Here is a 16,961-nt window from a genome sequence, read left to right as displayed (position 1 = left end):
ATCCTATCTTTGATCCATAACAAATACACACACCCAGCTCTACTAATCTCTATTATGATTGTGAGATATCTGTATTTGTCAGTACTATACCAGAAGAAATAGTTAACATTTTTCTTCTTCCTATGATTTTGGGCTTTGCTTTTTTTTTCCTCTCCCTACTCAAATACATTGATATTTCCTTTATAATTCAAAATAGATAAAATAAAAAGTTGAAAACAAGAGGAAGCCCTTTTATTTAAAACTGTATTTGTAATGAGATCATTCCAATGAGAAAATCATGTCGTCATTTTGACTGATCATAATTCATAGATTTATTTTTAGTATGACTTGACTGTAATATTTCCAGGTATGTGCCATTTTATTATACAGCCCAGGAGAAATTACATGAGTGACTTCTAGAAGTCCATTACACATAGCCGTTACTATAGGCACAAGGTCAGAGACACTCCTGGCTTTGAAGAAGGCTGTAAGCAATAAAGGGAGGAATTACAGCTATACATGTATACAAAGACCTGCCAAAGTCTTTGCTGAGCTCGGGCCTTTATTTGATTTACTTTTAAAATCTGATCATATTTGATCATATCAGAGATATATCATATCTCCTCTCTCCATTGTCTTTCAGTTCATACAGCAAGTTTCCAGTTGGCCATTCCAGTCTAGCTCTTCTGTTCTTTTAGGACAACAGCTTGAATGTGGATATATAGATGTAGATATATATTTATGTGTTTGTTGGTCTCATAGATTTTGCAACTGAAGACTCAGTGTTGGTGGACATAGAAATCCCGTTTAATCACAAGAATAATCTTCATATCTGATCAGTTTCTTCAGCAAAAAGAAATGCCCTGCAAAGGGTGAGTAGAGGTGTATGCAGAGGCTGAAGTTCCAGCTACCTCTAAGAATAATATTAAAAAAGATTTAAAGGCTTTTTGGCAATGGATAGATGGTGAAGTAAATATTCACAGATCCTGCAAAAGGGAAAATGGTTTGTTCAGTGGGCAATGGCAAAGTCACCTGATGAGCTATGAAATTGTTTAGATGGAAGAGAAGATCTCTCTCTTTAGGGGAAACTGAAGGAAAGGTCAGATGCTGGGTTCCTTTTCAGTCATTCTACCTTAAGTCAATGCCTGAAAAGGGGTAAACCTGAAACCACAAGCAGTGCAGAAATACTTAGGCAGCTGCCTTGTTGACTGGGGAGGGATGGAGGAGGAATGAATTAAATTTGATTCCTTCCTTGTGTCAGCAGTAGCTGCACAGGGAACTGAATCCAGATAATGGCAGAAGGGAAGCCACATGGTGATCTTAATGAACTTCCTGATGTCAGTCCCTTAAAACTTCTCAGCAGTTTTCAGATTCACCCTTGAAATGCTTGAAGCAGAAGCTTAGACCGGTTTCTGGGAGGACAAACCACTCTTCAAAATACTGAACAGCTGCTTCCCCTGAGAAGTCCTAGAATGTTACTAAATCCAGACCTTCCTCTACTTTTCCATAGTCACTAGTTTACTGTACTGTTTTATGGGTCTTATGATTTTAGGGTGTAACCAGCTGATGCTCACATTCTCACATTTCAATGTAAAACTACAGAATGTGTTACCTGGGGTCTCTGGGCATCCTTTTCCAGGGCAAGCATCATTTTCGCTATACGCAGGTTAGCATATGTCCTCAATGGAGTAAGTGGCCAAAGTGTTTCTGTGTATGTGCAATCACGCTGCCACACACTCCACAATTGCTCTCTGTCCAAGTTAATGCAGCTCAAGAAAATGTGCAGTTAATGCAGCTTGAATTCGTTTATGATCTAGGAACTGCAAGCTGGGTTAACGCTGTGGAACTGCTCCCTAGGGAGGAATTCAAATAAGCCAGCTTTTATTTTGTACATTTGATTCTTCAGAGCTGAAGTCAGCCAAGAAAACCATTTATGATGGATACTGGTTTCTCCCAATGCTTTTCTAGAGAGACAGATGCTACTGTAGAGACAGAGGCAGGGAAATGAATAGTTCTTTACAGGTAAAGGAGAATGTAGCAAACAAATTGAAAATATGCTGATGTGCAGTGAAGGGTAGCATTCCTTCACTCTCCATCGTGCAAAATCAAGTCCACCTTCTGCATAGGAAGATCAGTTTGCAGAAAAACTGAAGTAGTATACTAAGAAGAATATTCCTAAGAGTAGATCAGCTCTGAATCTCTTGTCCAATACAGAGATATTTGGTTTACATCAGTAGAATAGGTGTTCTCAAAGAGAACTCACTGCAGGTTTTGGAGAAGCAAGACTCTTGGAGAGTGGAAAGAGCTTTTATTCAAGCAGCAAATATTGTTGGGACAGTGTAGGTGGATTTTGGTCCATTAAGTTACTTGGACATCTTTAACAAAGAAGTAATTCTAGAATTCATGCATAAGTGTCTCTTCTATGAAGCTTTGTTTCTTATAGTAGTATATTTAGATTAACTGCACTCACTGTCACAGTTTGCTTTCTTTACTTCCTACAAAAATCTGCAAAAAATTATATATTCTGAAACACCACTTTTGCAATTTGGGTGAGATTCTGTAAAGTGGATGCCATTGAAGTGCATGTGTTTATCTCTGTGCATAATTGAATTCCGATACCCTCTGATATTTTTTCTTCCATGCCATAGTACTGCAGCTACTTTAAAGCAAAACACCCTTTAAAACAAAACAAACCAACCAAAACTTTAGAAAATATATCAAGTAATTGAACAAGAACTGGCACACATTGAAATACACAACAGAAGCATTTACATTTATATTTCAGTAAATTATAACATAAATAAAACAAACTATAATTGAAATTAATACCTACATGGCTGCTCTTGAATCAAATGAAAATTATCAAGTGCACTTATAAATAAAACACACTTGGCCAATGACATGCTGAAGTGTGGGCATTCCTGCCAACTGGAGTTCTGCAACAGCATACATAGACCTAATCATATTAACAAAAATAGAGTGGTTGTATATGATGGATAATGATTTACCTAGTTAAGAACTCTTTTGTTATACTGTAGAAGAAAAGAAACCACCACAAAACAGAGGCTTCCTTACTCTTATCACTGCAACCGTTGGATATCAACATTCATAATTTTTAATTTCTTTAATTCTCTTCTTTCCTCTTTAATTGGTCTGCTACATGAGTATTTTCAGGTGGGTGGGATATTATATTTTGTGTTGCTTGATATCAGTTCTGCAGGATGACTAGAAAATGAAAAGCAGTTAATTGGACTGAAATAAAAAAAAAAAAAATAAAAATCCAGCAACAGAACATCACTAGTGCAACGAGCCACGCAATGTCTCCGGGGTCTCATGGCCTCATACAGCGTCCATGGAGGGAGCACCGCTTTGAATATGACCCGTGAGAGCGCGGCAGGCCTGGTGCCCCCGGGAGCGCTGCCCGGTGCCCCGAGGGTGCGGCCCCGGCAGGACCGGGCCTGAGAGAGGCCACGCTCCGCCGCGCTCCTGCCGGCGGCAGGGCGGCACTGCCTGGGGTCCCAAAGCCCCTGCTTCCGCCAGCAGCGGCTGAGAGGGCTGGAAACCCACGGCTGAAGAGCCGGCAGCGGGCAGGAAGGGCCCGGCGGGGAAGGAGTGAAACCCTCGGACCTCCCTGCCCTGGACGGGGCGACGGGAAGGCAGGTTTAGTCCGCCCAGGAGAACCAGACGACGGGTCCTGGGGAGGAAAAAGTGCAGAAGGAAAAGAGGATGCCCTCCTCCTACCTCGGGTCTGTCGGGGAAAGGGGGTCGCTTGATCGTGACGGTTGGAGATAAGAAAAATTGACGCAGCTAAAGCTCCGAAGCAAGTGGTGACCCCATGCAACGCCCGCATCTTCCCGGGCCCTGCTCTCGAGCGAGAGGAGGGTAAAAGCTACCTTATCGCATCGCACCTGCCCGTGAGCTCCGGGGTCAGCGGTGCGGGAGCGTCTGCCCGACCGGAGGGTCCTCCAGGCAGTGGGAGCCCAGGCGCGTCGGGGGGACCCCCGTGGGCTCTTCTAAACGAGAACTCTGAGACAGGAGCACAGAACCAGGGCTACATTGCCTGTGTGAGGGGGGAAGGAACGGCAGGAGGGAGGGAGGGAGGACTGAAAACAGCCCCCCGACTCGGCCGTCATCTCGGAAGGAGAGGCTCTCCTGGCAGCCACCGACCCCAGCTCCCGAAGCACCCGGCTCTGGCTCGTTCCCAGCCCATTACTGTTTGCCCGCTTGGATGGTGGAAGATTTCGGGTTGGTAACAGATGGGAAGAGAGATTTCCCACCGTGGGGAGGAGTGGATGAGTAAGTATAGCAAGAGGGTGGGAGTAGCTGACGGGGTCCCACGGTGTTTGAGGCGACCCGCTGCGCAGGTTTGAGCCTGCCTGGAAAGCCGGGTACGAGCGACCCTCTAAAAGGAGACAGATCCAGAAAAACGAAGAGAAGGCTGTACAGTGAAGAGCAGGGAAGGCACCCCGATGCGGAGATAACCTCTCAGCTCCTTCCCGAGCTGGACGTCTGGCCCGCACAAGCACTGCCGAGAGATTCTCGTCTAGGAGACGATGGAGCTTGGGCAAAATAGAGTAAGATCCTGCAAGTTACACCGAAAGGCCAGCAGGCGCTGTTCTTGCCAGGGGAAAAGAATGGCTTACACAGGACCCAACTGAAACAGTGCTCCACAGTTAAAATTAAAGCTCCCGCGGGTTGCATCGGCCACCCGCCCCACGCGTGGGAGGGTATCGGCGGGCGGCGCTCCCGGGCAGCGCTGGGCAAGGGGCGCCGACGAGTTACTGGGCCGTAGAGGCTCACCGCGTGGGCAGCGCCGTGCCGGTGCCAGCTCCGGTGCCCGTGGCGCTGCCGGAGGTCCCTTCCAAGGGGCGGGGCCCCTCGGGGCCCGACAGTGATACGCTTCCCAAAAAGCAGGCGCTTACGGAGTGGTCTTCGAGAGGCCCAGCTTTTCCTGACAGCGCTGGCAAGACAGGCTCCCCTGGATGTCCTGCCCCCGCTCCGCACACTCCCGCTCCACACACGCATACTTTCTGTATTTTTTAGGTCAGGTCTGCACCCTTGGCAGCGCGCACAGGTGGAGCCAAGAGCTGAGACCTTCCTCCCATCTAGCCGCGGAAAGCATGCCTCACCTCAGCCTGCGCTTCAGGCTGCACTAAAAGACAAAAAACAGAAAGAAAAAAAAAGCCCACAAAAGAAAAAAAAAACAAACAAAACAACCAAACAAACCAGTGTACAGCTTGATCAAATACTGGCGCTACTCTACTCTAACCAGAGTTGGGGAAAAGCTCTGTGTTATTAGAGCCAGGGCTACTGTCCTGACTCCTGAAAAACACATAAACAGCTAAATGCACTTGGAGAGCTCCTGCCTACTAGACCGCGTTCCGCATCCTAGGAGAATGCTTCCCTTCTGCTGAACCTGCTACAAAGGGTACTGATAAATCGCGCTGGACTCGCGGATCATCCTACATAGAGTTTCGCAGAGACTCAGTTGCAGGGCAAGGGCAACTACCAAAATACCCTTTTCCTGTGGCTATGGGCAGAGCTGTCATGACACTCTTCTTCACTCAAGGAAAGCCTTTCTCCACCAGGGCTGCAACACAGCAACCGGGGCTGAAGGGAATTTCCAGCAGCGGCTGGCTCTGACTCGGGGTTGCTGATTGCACACCAAGTCGAGAGGCTCTAAATAGATTACAGAGGGGAGCCTGCTATGCTCTCACCTCTGGGAGCAACCTCAGGAGGGAGCTGAGCTCGCAGCCGCAGCCAGACAACAGGAGGCGCTGAGGCTTTGCACAACCCTGGGCTCCCCTCTCCTCCAGAGCAGCGGGCGTCCCAGCGAGGGCGGCCCGGGAGGAGGCCGGCCCGGAGAGCGGTTTTGCCGGGCGCCACGTCCGCTCTGCCCGGCGAAACGCCTCCGCGGTTTGCCGCAGCATCCGATAAGCTTGGCCAGCTTCGTGCCTACCCTTTTTTCCAGGTACGGAGTGACCCAGCATAGGCTGCCCGGCGTCCCATCGGGTGTTGCTCCCGCGAGGCTTGGCTCTGGGAAGCGCGACAGCACCGCCCCGAGGTCACCCAGCGGGGGGGTGCCGCCAGTGGGGTCGCTGGGGCAGCTGCACCCCTGCCAGCCTCCCCGCTTGCGGCTGTGCTGCTGGGGGCGACCCGCACCCCACAGACCTCAAGTACTGAAAAGAATAAGCCACCACCGAAGTGGCTCTGTTTTCAGACATACACACCGCTTCCACTAGGTAAAGGGGGAGGGTGCATTCATGAAAACGGCAATTTTAATATCTCTTAGACATTCCACTGGGTTTTGTCCCAATTTCCAGTAGTGTAGTTTGACCATTTGAGAAAGCAGGGGTTTAATCCAGTGCTTTTATATATTTTATTTCCTTCAAGACACATTTTTATCCATTGTTCTCCTCTGCTGACTGCAGAGTTGTGTTTATTTCGAGGATTTGACTTAATTCTGTTGCCAGATTTTTTTTAAAAAAAAAAAAAAGGATGAGGAGGGAAAGAACAAAGAATGGGGTAACAGAAAATGCTTTTAGAAGACAAGTTAAATATATTTTTAGAGGCAGAGATATGCCATATCTTGTCATTTGAATCTTGGGTCTCTCTATAAGAAAATTTAAAATCTTGGTTCTGAGGGTGACATTTCCACAGATCACTCGAGAACAAACCACTGTGGAAGCAACTGTGGTCGTGCTGAACGATAAACATGTCAGGCCGAAATTCAGACACTGATGTGTATTATACTTTATGTGTATAATACGCAAGCCTTTTCCAAAATCCCAAGAAGCTTTATTTGCCCTTCAAATTCCCATTGTCAGGAAAGTTGTTTGGGTTGGAGGGGGGTGTTGGGTTGCTGGTTGGAGGTTGTGGGGTTTTTTTGTTTTTGTGGTTTTGGTTTATGTTTTTCACTATCAGGCGATAAAAGTTCTAGTAGCTAGGTAGAAACAAACTCGCAAGGGATAGATAGAGAAACCCAAGAAAAGTCTGTGGTGTTGACATAGGCTCGAAGAGCCGGACAGGACAGAAAATGTTTGATCCATCTGCAAAGACTGAGATATTCCCTCCATAATAATAAAAAGATTTGTCCAATGTCAATTTGTTTTATGGGTGTTTTTTACCTTTTACCAGTCTGTGCAGGTTCCTCCTCCCCTGTTCGTTGTGAGAAATCGGGTCAATAAGCAAGAAGTTGGTAATGAGATACCCGCTACTTATTATTGCTACTCCTGTCTGTCATCAGAGAAGGCTTCCAAATGAGCCTTCTGGGCTGGAGGCTTTCCACAGTAAAGATATAAAATGGTTCTAGTGACTCACCTGATGTTTGCCAAGTGGAGGTTAATATCAGTGGATCCGCATTCAAGCCTCTGTCCGTATTTATTGGGTGCCTGTAGTATTATGTCTCAGCACGGTGACTCACATGGTTTCTAAACCTAAGGCACCAGAAAAGCAATATCATTATCACCATCTACATAGGACAGCACCACGGCTGAAGAGCTAGTTCAGACCGGGTCGAGGGGGTGGGGGTGTCGGAGGGCTTTGGGGAGAGCCCCTAGGGCGATGGGAACGTGAGGTGCCGCCATAGGGCCCGGGGATACCGGCGCGGTAACCAACTTTGATGTGAGGGGTGGGAGCGGGAGTCTGTGGACTGCAGGACTCGGGACTTTGGAGCATATCCCGAACATAAAGGAGCATCTACCGGACTTTAGTAAATATTGCCCCTAATCTCAGGGCTTTAAGGCTGGATGGCCTTTTGCGTTCTCTTCAAATATAGGGGGCTGCCTTTCCCTTATCTACTTCGTTTTATTTCCTCCGATCCCTCCTAGCATTTGTTCTGTTCACCTGAAAGGGTGGTCGTGTCCGTCTGTCCCCCGTCCCGTCCCGCCCTCCCTCCCTCCTCTCCCCCTCTCCCACCTCTATCTCTCCTTCTTTCCCCACAAGCTTAAACCAATTACGCCGCTTTGCAAATAAAGTGCCGCCCCGGGGGGAGTTGCAGGCGAGGGGGACTGCCTTGTTTGCAGGTGCATCTCCGGCTTTGTAGGTGCGAACGCCTTTGTGCGGCGGACAAATGGGGAGAGGAGGAGGAGGAGGTGGGTACTTTTGCGACGTAAGATCCACATCAGCTCAACTCCACTCACATCCCAGCCGGCACTTCCTCACTTTCTCAACTGTCTCGCCCCACACCGCTCCCTGCCTCCTTTTTGGCTGATTATAGAGGAGAATTCAGCACCCCCCGCCCCTCCTGAGAGCTGGCTTCCTGCTAGGTCGGGCTGTCGGGCTCTTTTCCTGCTGCCCGTCGCTCGCTTGCAAGAGGGCTGAATGGTTACACCGGGCAGGTTGGCTCCATAATGTTAGGGACTGTGAAAATGGAAGGGCATGAAACCAGCGACTGGAACAGCTACTACGCCGACACTCAGGAGGTGAGTAAATCCCGCAGTCTGGCTTCGCAGCTGCCCCTCTGCAGGGGGAACGGGGGCCTGGAGGGGGGGGCTAGAAGTCTGGGGGGCAGCAATCGGAGGAATCGGTTTGCAGTCCAGATCCTGCCAGCGCAAACGTGCTTCCCCCTCCCTCCGGCGCCGAAACTGGCCAGGTTTCCCTAAGGAAAACATTGCTTCCAGGAGCCCTAGAGGCGTCTGGAGGAGACTCGGGGTGGCTGCGAGCCCTCTGGGAGGGCCGGGGGGCAGGGGACAGACCTTGATCTCATCTAAAAGGCGTAATCTCCGCTCGCGGCGCGCACAAAAGCGCCCCGTAAACTCTTGTCTTGGGGCAGAGGACTCGCCGCGCCGCCGGCCCCCGACTCCTTCCCGGCAGATGGCAGGGGGCAAGGGAGACGGTCGCCAGCGCGTCCCGGGAGGGGGCAACGCCTTCCCCGAGCTCCTCGGCGGGACTGCCGGCCTCACTTCTCGCCGCCGCCGGGCCCTCACCTGTTAAAGCCAGGGGAAAGGAAAGGAGGGGGAAAACCAGCCGTTTGTCCGTACTTTGCGGACGGGCTGCCTGCGGCGCGCGCTGCTGCGGCGGGCCGGCTGGCGGCGCTGCCGGGAGTCGGGCCGGGAGCCGGACCGGGAGGGGGCCCGCACCCGGACCCGGGGGCCCGCACCCCAACTCGCCGCCCCGCACACGGACCCGGCCCGGCCCGCCGCACCCCCGAGGCGCTTCCGCCCTCGCGCCTGTTTGGCAGCGCCGTGCACAAGGAGGAGAAACAGCCCAAGCGCCCACAACTGCGGCGGAGGAGAGGGCCACGGCAGTGCCTGGAGCCTTCCGCCCAGCACGCCTCGGCCCTGCGGGGCCCGAGGTCCGCACTGTGTTGCCGCGGCTCTGCAACGGGGGTCCCGGGAGAAGCCAACGCCCGGCAGCACGGCCAGCAGCACCACGGATTCCCGCCCGGGAAGGAGCTGTTTTGAGGAAGTGCAGCAGCGAGGCAGGCACCTGGGTGTGCGCACCCGGGCATTGCATCAGCATACCCGGACACACGGCTCCACAATCCCCACGTCTTGTCCCGCACCCGGAGCTGGCACACGCGCCCATAGGGCCACGCGGACACAGGCAGATACGTGTCACCCAGCTGGCATCTTCTTTAACAGAGGAAAGTCGGCTAAGGGCAGATAAGGGTCATCCTAATTATGAGCCGTTTCCAGACTCATTTATCCTCGCCATACTCATTGTCCACAAACATAAAGTTAGGAGACCTTCCCTTTTGCTATTTTTTTCAACTTCAATCTTTTCTCCTTCCTTGCTATTTAATTGGAATCACTGCATGGATGCAGGGTGAAAAACTTAGCCGCGTTCTACCATCTCAAATAATTAATGTGATCCTCTAAATTAAAAGCGCTTTTATAAGCTCGTGAAATTTGTGGGGATCAGAAATTAATTTTATACATTTAACCGTCGCCTAAACCTCATTTTCTGTCATATTAGCTGTAGTTCGAGGTAAACTGGGAGCGTCTTTCTCTCTCTTGTTAAATCGGATGCCGCACTGGACAGTACAATTTCAGGCTCTCCGGTTCTACCTTTTTTAAGAGTTGTTTTATGTAATAGGGTGATACAGTTTTTCCACGCCGTGCAATTGTAGAAAATCTCAACAGGGAAAGTTTAAGCTTTTTGTACTTTGGGAAAGTTTGTGTGTATGTTTGTTTGTTTGTTTCGGGTTTTTTTAACTTTAAATACTGTTTTGATAGAAAATGCAGACAAGGTAGAAGCTTCGCAGAGATAAAACGCGCCAACAACAAGCTGATCGATTTTGGTGGAATTTTCTATTATTATTTTGCGACAAGATATGATTGCATTTGTATATTTCTTAGACTAGGAATTTAAATCAGTGCAGGAAGGGAGAGACGCGTGAGATTTTTTTCAGAAAACGCGAGCAGCCTTTCTCCTTGGCGCAGACAGTGTACACCCGTCAATTTCAATACTCTGACGATTTTAAGTATTTAGCTAGCGAGACAGGACGCAAAACCAACAAAATGCAGGAATGCTCCGGGAGAACACCTCCTCCCGGGGCAGACTGAGCCCGCAGCCCGTCTCCGCGAGGATGCGGAGCGGTTCCGGGAAGACCATCGGTCCGTGTACCTCGCTGATCCTGGTGCAGCCCGCGCAAGCCGCGACACGCCGGTAAACAAGGAGCGCGTCCGGACCGAGCACCCCCGCTCCGTGTCTATTTGTAAACATGTATCAATATGACTTAGACGTTTTCAAAGCGACAGCGGCCTTTCCATGAGGCTTTGGGGAAGCGCTTTCCCCGGTGTCGGGGGAGCGGCCCGCGTTTCCGCGGCAGGACGTTTGCTCGGCTGGCTGGGCCAGGCGGGTGGATACGGCTCCGATGGAGTCCTGCCACACCTCTCTCCCCCTAACTCCCTCTCTTTGTCTCGCTGCCCTAGGCCTATTCCTCGGTGCCCGTGAGCAACATGAACTCGGGGCTGGGCTCCATGAACACCATGAACACCTACATGACCATGAACACCATGACGACGAGTGGCAACATGACCTCCAGCTCCTTCAACATGTCCTACGCCAACACGGGGCTGGGGGCTGGGCTGAGTCCCGGCGCCGTGGCCGGCATGCCGGCGGGCTCAGCGGGGCCGGTGAACGGCATGCCGGCCAGTGTGGCCGCCATGGGCACGGCGCTGAGCCCCGGTGGTATTAATGCCATGTCTGCACAGCCGGCCCCCATGAATGGGCTGAGCCCCTATGGCGGCATGAACCCCTGCATGAGCCCCATGGCCTACACCCAGTCCAATCTTGGCAGGACACGGGACGCTAAGACCTTCAAGCGGAGCTATCCCCACGCCAAGCCACCCTACTCCTACATATCCCTCATCACCATGGCCATCCAGCAAGCACCCAGCAAGATGCTGACGCTGAGTGAGATCTACCAGTGGATCATGGACCTTTTCCCCTACTACCGGCAGAACCAGCAGCGCTGGCAGAACAGTATCCGCCACTCGCTCTCTTTCAATGACTGTTTTGTCAAGGTGGCCCGCTCCCCTGACAAGCCTGGCAAGGGCTCCTACTGGACCCTGCATCCTGACTCCGGCAATATGTTTGAAAATGGTTGTTACCTCCGCCGGCAAAAGCGCTTCAAGTGCGAGAAGCCGGCAAACAGCAAAGCCCCTCAGGAGGGCAGGAAAGATCAGGCTGGGGCCTCCAGCTCAAGCTCCAACTCCCCCCTGCACAGAGGCCACAACAAACCTGCGCAGCTGGACACCACCACCTCCCTCTCCAGCTCCAACCCATCCACCAGCCCCCAGTCTATGGACCACAGTGGATCAAGTGCAGAGCTAAAGACCTCGGCCTCAGCCGCCTCTTCCACCATCAGCTCCGTCCCCACCTTGGCCTCTGTCCCGCACCCCCCTCACTCCTTAGCACACGAACCCCAGCTCCACCTCAAGGGTGATCCCCACTATTCCTTCAACCACCCCTTTTCCATCAACAACCTAATGTCCTCCTCGGAGCAGCAGCACAAGCTGGACTTCAAAGCTTATGAGCAGGCACTACAATACTCCTCCTATGGGGCCAGCATCCCCAGCGGGCTGCCCCTGGGCAGTGCCTCCATGGCAAGCCGGAGCAGCATTGAGCCCTCGGCCCTAGAGCCCTCCTACTACCAAGGTGTGTATTCCAGACCCGTGCTAAACACCTCCTAGCTCTGCACCCCCTGCCGCCGCCGGAGGCGAGATCCCTCTCCCCATCCTGGCTTCTCTCCCCACTTTCCCTGAGACAAACCAAGGTGTTTCCGCACGTTGCGTGCAAAGGACTGTTACTTTTTAATTGTCTCGCAACGCATTATGTGTTGTTATGATCCACCACGACCTCTTGCAAAGCCGCCCGTGTCCCGCTTGTACATACCCCCTCCGGCCCCTGCTGCCCAGCCCCTTCCCCCAGAGACACCACCTCCCCACTCCCAGCCTATGCAGGGTGTTATTAAAAAGAAGAAAAAAAATGTTCAGCTTGTAAACTACTTGTTTGTGCTTTCTGCCCCCTCGTCGCTCTCCCTTATGTGCTCTATAATCTCATGTAAGTTTACAGGTATGTGGCAATACTTTAACAATACGGAGATGAAGAAGCGAGTAGACTTTTTTTTTTTAATTAAAAAGGCTTTGAAGGACAATACTGCTGTGAAGTAGCAAAACACTAAGAGAATCTCTAAGCAACAAGAGGACTATTTACTTTCTCGGATCACCCTTTTGATACTTGCAAAATAAACCTTCGACTAGTACAACCCGCATACACCCAGATGCTGCGGGCCAGATCCTGCACTCCCGAGGGGACCAACTGGAGCTTTGGAGTGCAGGATGCGGCCCTTATTTTTAATCAAGTGTTACCTGTATTGGAATATAATACAAAGTTACAAGAGGTCACAGCCAGTTGGATTTTTTTTCTTTCCCATCTGTTACTGAAGATTCTCGTTCATCAGGAACTCTCATCAACATGTGGATGACATACTTATTTAATTTAAGTGTCTTCATTGTGTACCAGCTAGAACTGTGTATTTATAACCAGGTTATTTTCCCCCTTCCCCAGGAAACGGTGACTATTACACCGATGCAAGGAAAAGAGGACAGCTCTGTCTCTCCTTCTTTTTCCAACTTGTTTAATAATTCTTTTTTGTGGCCGTTTAATTATCACCATCATTAGCTTGTTTCATCCAGTGTTATTGCACTTTCCACAGTTTTACACGGTGTTAGCATAGCCAGACGGGTTTTATTATTATTCCTGTTCGCTGTCTCAATGTTCTTAATTTATTGCATGGTTTATATTGTTTTCTTTCTTTACAGCTGGAAATTGCTTTAAATGACAGTAAAAAAAAGAGAATTACACGTCAATTTAAGAAATTTTGTTAATTTTATAAATGTGATTGTAATTGAAAAAATATTTTGATTTAAAACGATAACTGAGAATTTAACGCGTGAAGTATGTTTTTGATCACTTGCAGTTAAGGATTTCAAATAAATCAAATGTTATCAATTAAATACTTCTGCTATCTTCTTTCAAAATTTCTGGGGCGGGTTACGGAGAACGGAGCCTTGTGCAAGAAAATCAAAACGTAGTTCTAAAGTGTGGATGTGAAGAGGAAGGATTTGTACGGCCAGGTTTGTGCAGGGGGAAGGCAGGGGACGTGCTGCGATGCCACCGGCCTGTGAGGCTGTGAGTGTAGTGGTGTCCCTTTTTTTTAATTTTTTTTTTTTCTCCTAATTCACAATATTGGGGTAGGTTGAGGAAGAGCAGAAAAAACCCGCTCGAGGAGATGTAACCTCCTGGGTTTTTTGCGACCGGGGCGGCAGCAGCCAGACCCTGTGTTTCCCCACCCGACCGGACGATTCCCACCGGGAGCATCCCTAGAGTGGCTCCATGTCGCCCCGGGCCGCTAGAAAGGCCCAGCTCCTGCTTTCTAGTCCTCAGTGGAAACGACCCCTCGGAACTATACCAGCAGCCGCGCTGCAGAGCTCTGATCCCGAGCAAGAGGCTTTGTCGGGGAGGGGAGTTTAAACGTGAACTGATTTTGCTGTGCCGAGCCCCTTTCGACAGATAAAATAACTGTAATTGTTGTAATTACCACATAATTGCCCCCTGACAGCTTAGGGACAGCGGCGACAAACCAAATTTAAGTGTCTATTTAGAAAGGCAAACCAGCGTCCCAGAAATCTCACAGCATTCCTCCAGCACTACTATCCAGCGAAAAACGAGAGAAAAAAAAGTGTTGTGAGAGCCTCTCGGCTTTGCAAGGGTGGCCGGATCAGCGGTGGTCCGCAGAGGAGATGCGCGCAAGGCGCCCACGGCAACACGGAGCTGGCTCCCGCGCTGTACTGTGCGGGTGCGCTTGGTCGGGCGGGCATTTACCGCAGGTCCCACCCGGCTGCCGCATGCGGGCCCTGCAGCGGGCGGGGGTTGTGCCCGCGACACCGGGTTCGGTCGGCTACCCCATGACCAGGCTGTGTGGCCCCTTCGCCTCTGAATGTTCCGAACTGGCAAACACCAACAGATTCCTCGCAGCCAGGGGCAGCTCGGGGCTGCTCGGCACCAAGTCTGGGCAGGCGGATCCTATTTGAAGTCCCGCTTCTTCTGCCAAAAGGAGCTTCGTGAGAATCGAGACAGGGTGAAGCCCGCTTTCAGCAGGACTTCACTTGTCTCCCACGGAGTAGTCTATAGAGAATACGCCTTTGCGGAGTGGAGACATTGATTTAATGCCTTGGGCTTGTACACGGAAAATATCAATCGACCGACAGCGATAAGGTAGCAAGTTTCACATATCAGCTGAGGAGCACAGACCGTGTGTAATGGAAATATTCGGGGCGTTGGTAATAGAAGCATTTAAGCGAACCGAGGCAGTTCCAAACCTCTCATAGATAAGGAGAGGAGCCTGTCACGAATGCAGCGTGTGCCCTTTCTCCACTTGCCATCAAGATTGTATTCCTCCCCTTTCTTCTCGTAGGCAAATGGTGTCTGCGGTGGGCAATGAGCCACTGACAAGACAGGGCTCATGTTAAAAACGCGGCTCCCCGGCGCAAAGCACGCAGTTTTCTGCGATCAGTTTAAGACTTGGAAATCAGCAGTGGGGAGAAGAGTCCCCTGTTTTCCGTCCTGCTCCTAGCTGCCCTGCTGCCGCTTTAATCATGTGCTCAAGAAACCCCCAGCCACAGTGCAAAAATAAACTAAAAGTGGGCTACAGAGGAAGAGGGTGCATCTCCCCGCCCCGCAATGTGTAGAAGAGCTTACGAGCATCTCCCTTCATCCGGACCGCTCGCCCCGTCCCAGGAGGGAAGAAGCTGATGGGTGCGGGGCTTCTGCCCGTGTCGGAGGTGGTATCTCTGCCCCGCGTCCGGGACAGAGGCAAAGCAGGGGCCCGCCAGGCTGCAGGTTCCAGGCTCCGGCCGCCACCACAATTTATAGGGGAACTTCGCCTTTTCCTATTCGGCAATTATCTCCGACCGGACACATGCGAGAGAGAGAAAACGGCTCATTTAGCGTCGTTAAATACAAACGGGGAATAAATCAGGGCGGCGGGAGATCCCTGTAAAGGTTTACATGGAGTTTGGGCGGTGAGGAGACTCCCGGCCTGGGGTGAGGGGGGGATGTTGGGCGCGCCGACCGGGCAGGGGCACTCGAGGCTACAAAGCGGGTACGGCCGCGAGTCCGCGGGGCTGGGCAGGGGCGGCCCCGGCAGCCAGGACCGAGGGGACGCGATGGGTTCCCTGGCGCAGCGGAGCCTCCTCTGCCGCGGGGTCCGGCAGTCCTGTGTCCTCCGGCAAGAGGGGCAGGACGGGGCCCTCGCCTGTGGCACCGCGTCGGAACACCTGCGAGCAGCACCTCCCCTTCACAGAAGGGAAGGGTCGATGGAATAAAAGCAACTTCAGCCGTCCAAGTCAAGGGGGAGAAATAAAATCACAAATAATTCCTGGGTTGTTTCCTGAGTGCGAATGAACAGCACTGCACATCTACATCGTCTACATCGGCAAATAGTCGGAGGATGTACATTATTTGGACAGAATTAATTTGAAATTTTCGGGACTGAAAGATGAGAAAAAAATTGCAGGACAATTTTTCATTTGAAGCTTATAAGTGCCGATAAAATATAAGTAAATCGTAAAAAAACGGCGCGAGAAAACTCTTCAAACATTGGCATAGCTTCAAAAATTGTTTTGAAATGTGTTGAGTAGGTATTGAAATTGGTCCATCAGCATAAAACCGAAATAAATTAATTCCCTTGCTGTAACCTCAACTAGCCATTAGAAGAGCAATTGACTCGATTTTAATTTTATAGCGATATTATAGATAAAACGCTTGATTGCGATAACGATGCACCTTGTATCGTTTCTTTTCTGTTATGATAAAACGGAATCTAGACATCTATGTATGAACATATGTCTTTAATCACTCTGAAAAGAATATTTTTAAAACAGAGACTTCATAAATAAATAAATAAATATTTTTCGTGTGCATTTTCGTGGTACATTTAGTTCGCGAAGAAGCAAATTATCCTCATATAAAAACGAGATATAAACTTCTCTCGGGAGGTTTATAGATGCATGTATTGTGTATATTAACATAGATGTAATTAATATGTATTTGTTTCCAGGGGAGACAAGTGAAAATATACATAATACACAATGACCAGGCGAAAATCACACCACAATAGTTCACAGAGTGACCGGAGTACGGAATGTACACGTAAGTCCTTGCAAAACTCCCACGCTGCAATAGTGTTTCAGGAAATGTAGGAGAATGGTTAATAGCTAAAATCAAAATGCAATTAGTTTGATTATTTACATGTCAAGGGCGGTACTACAAAATGGCTCTTTTTTTTTTCTCTTATTGCGAACCCAGTCTTCTGAGCTACTAGCAAAGACAGAGTAATAATTAAAAAAAATTAGTTTGCACATTTTCTGTGATTTGCAGTGTCGAAAGGTCTTTTTTAGCCAGAGAAAATAACTAGGGGAAGAGAAGAGTGGAAAACGGGAGGCGATAAGAAGAAAACCTGCCTTTGTTCT

General features: G+C 50.1%; 1 protein-coding gene across 2 annotated transcripts; it reads left to right on the top strand.

Annotated features, from left to right (window-relative positions):
- The first annotated feature begins 7,977 nt into the window (after window positions 1–7,977).
- FOXA1 (forkhead box A1) lies at window positions 7,978–16,448 on the top strand. Of its 2 annotated transcripts, none has more exons than XM_064658655.1 (2): window positions 7,978–8,072; window positions 10,857–16,448. In XM_064658655.1, the coding sequence occupies exon 2, from the start codon at window positions 10,884–10,886 to the stop codon at window positions 12,117–12,119; it is 1,236 nt and encodes a 411-aa protein (XP_064514725.1). In that variant the 5' UTR covers window positions 7,978–8,072; window positions 10,857–10,883; the 3' UTR covers window positions 12,120–16,448. The 2 variants fall into 2 exon arrangements, with proteins under 2 accessions (XP_064514725.1, XP_064514724.1); XM_064658654.1 differs by lacking the exon at window positions 7,978–8,072 and adding an exon at window positions 8,079–8,402 and having other exon boundaries at window positions 10,857–16,447.
- The last annotated feature ends 513 nt before the right edge of the window (window positions 16,449–16,961 follow it).

Source organism: Pseudopipra pipra, chromosome 6 (genome assembly GCF_036250125.1).
Source record: "Pseudopipra pipra isolate bDixPip1 chromosome 6, bDixPip1.hap1, whole genome shotgun sequence".
Lineage (NCBI taxonomy): Eukaryota > Metazoa > Chordata > Aves > Passeriformes > Pipridae > Pseudopipra > Pseudopipra pipra.
The sequence above is the reverse complement of the archived record's forward strand: the minus strand, read 5'-3'. Positions and strand labels throughout refer to the sequence as shown.

Coding starts and splice junctions, on each gene's coding strand:
- FOXA1 (XM_064658654.1), top strand. CDS start 8,331: ATGTTAGGGACTGTGAAAATGGAAGGGCATGAAACCAGCGACTGGAAC. Junction 8,403..10,856: donor ACTACGCCGACACTCAGGAG/GTGAGTAAATCC, acceptor TCGCTGCCCTAG/GCCTATTCCTCGGTGCCCGT.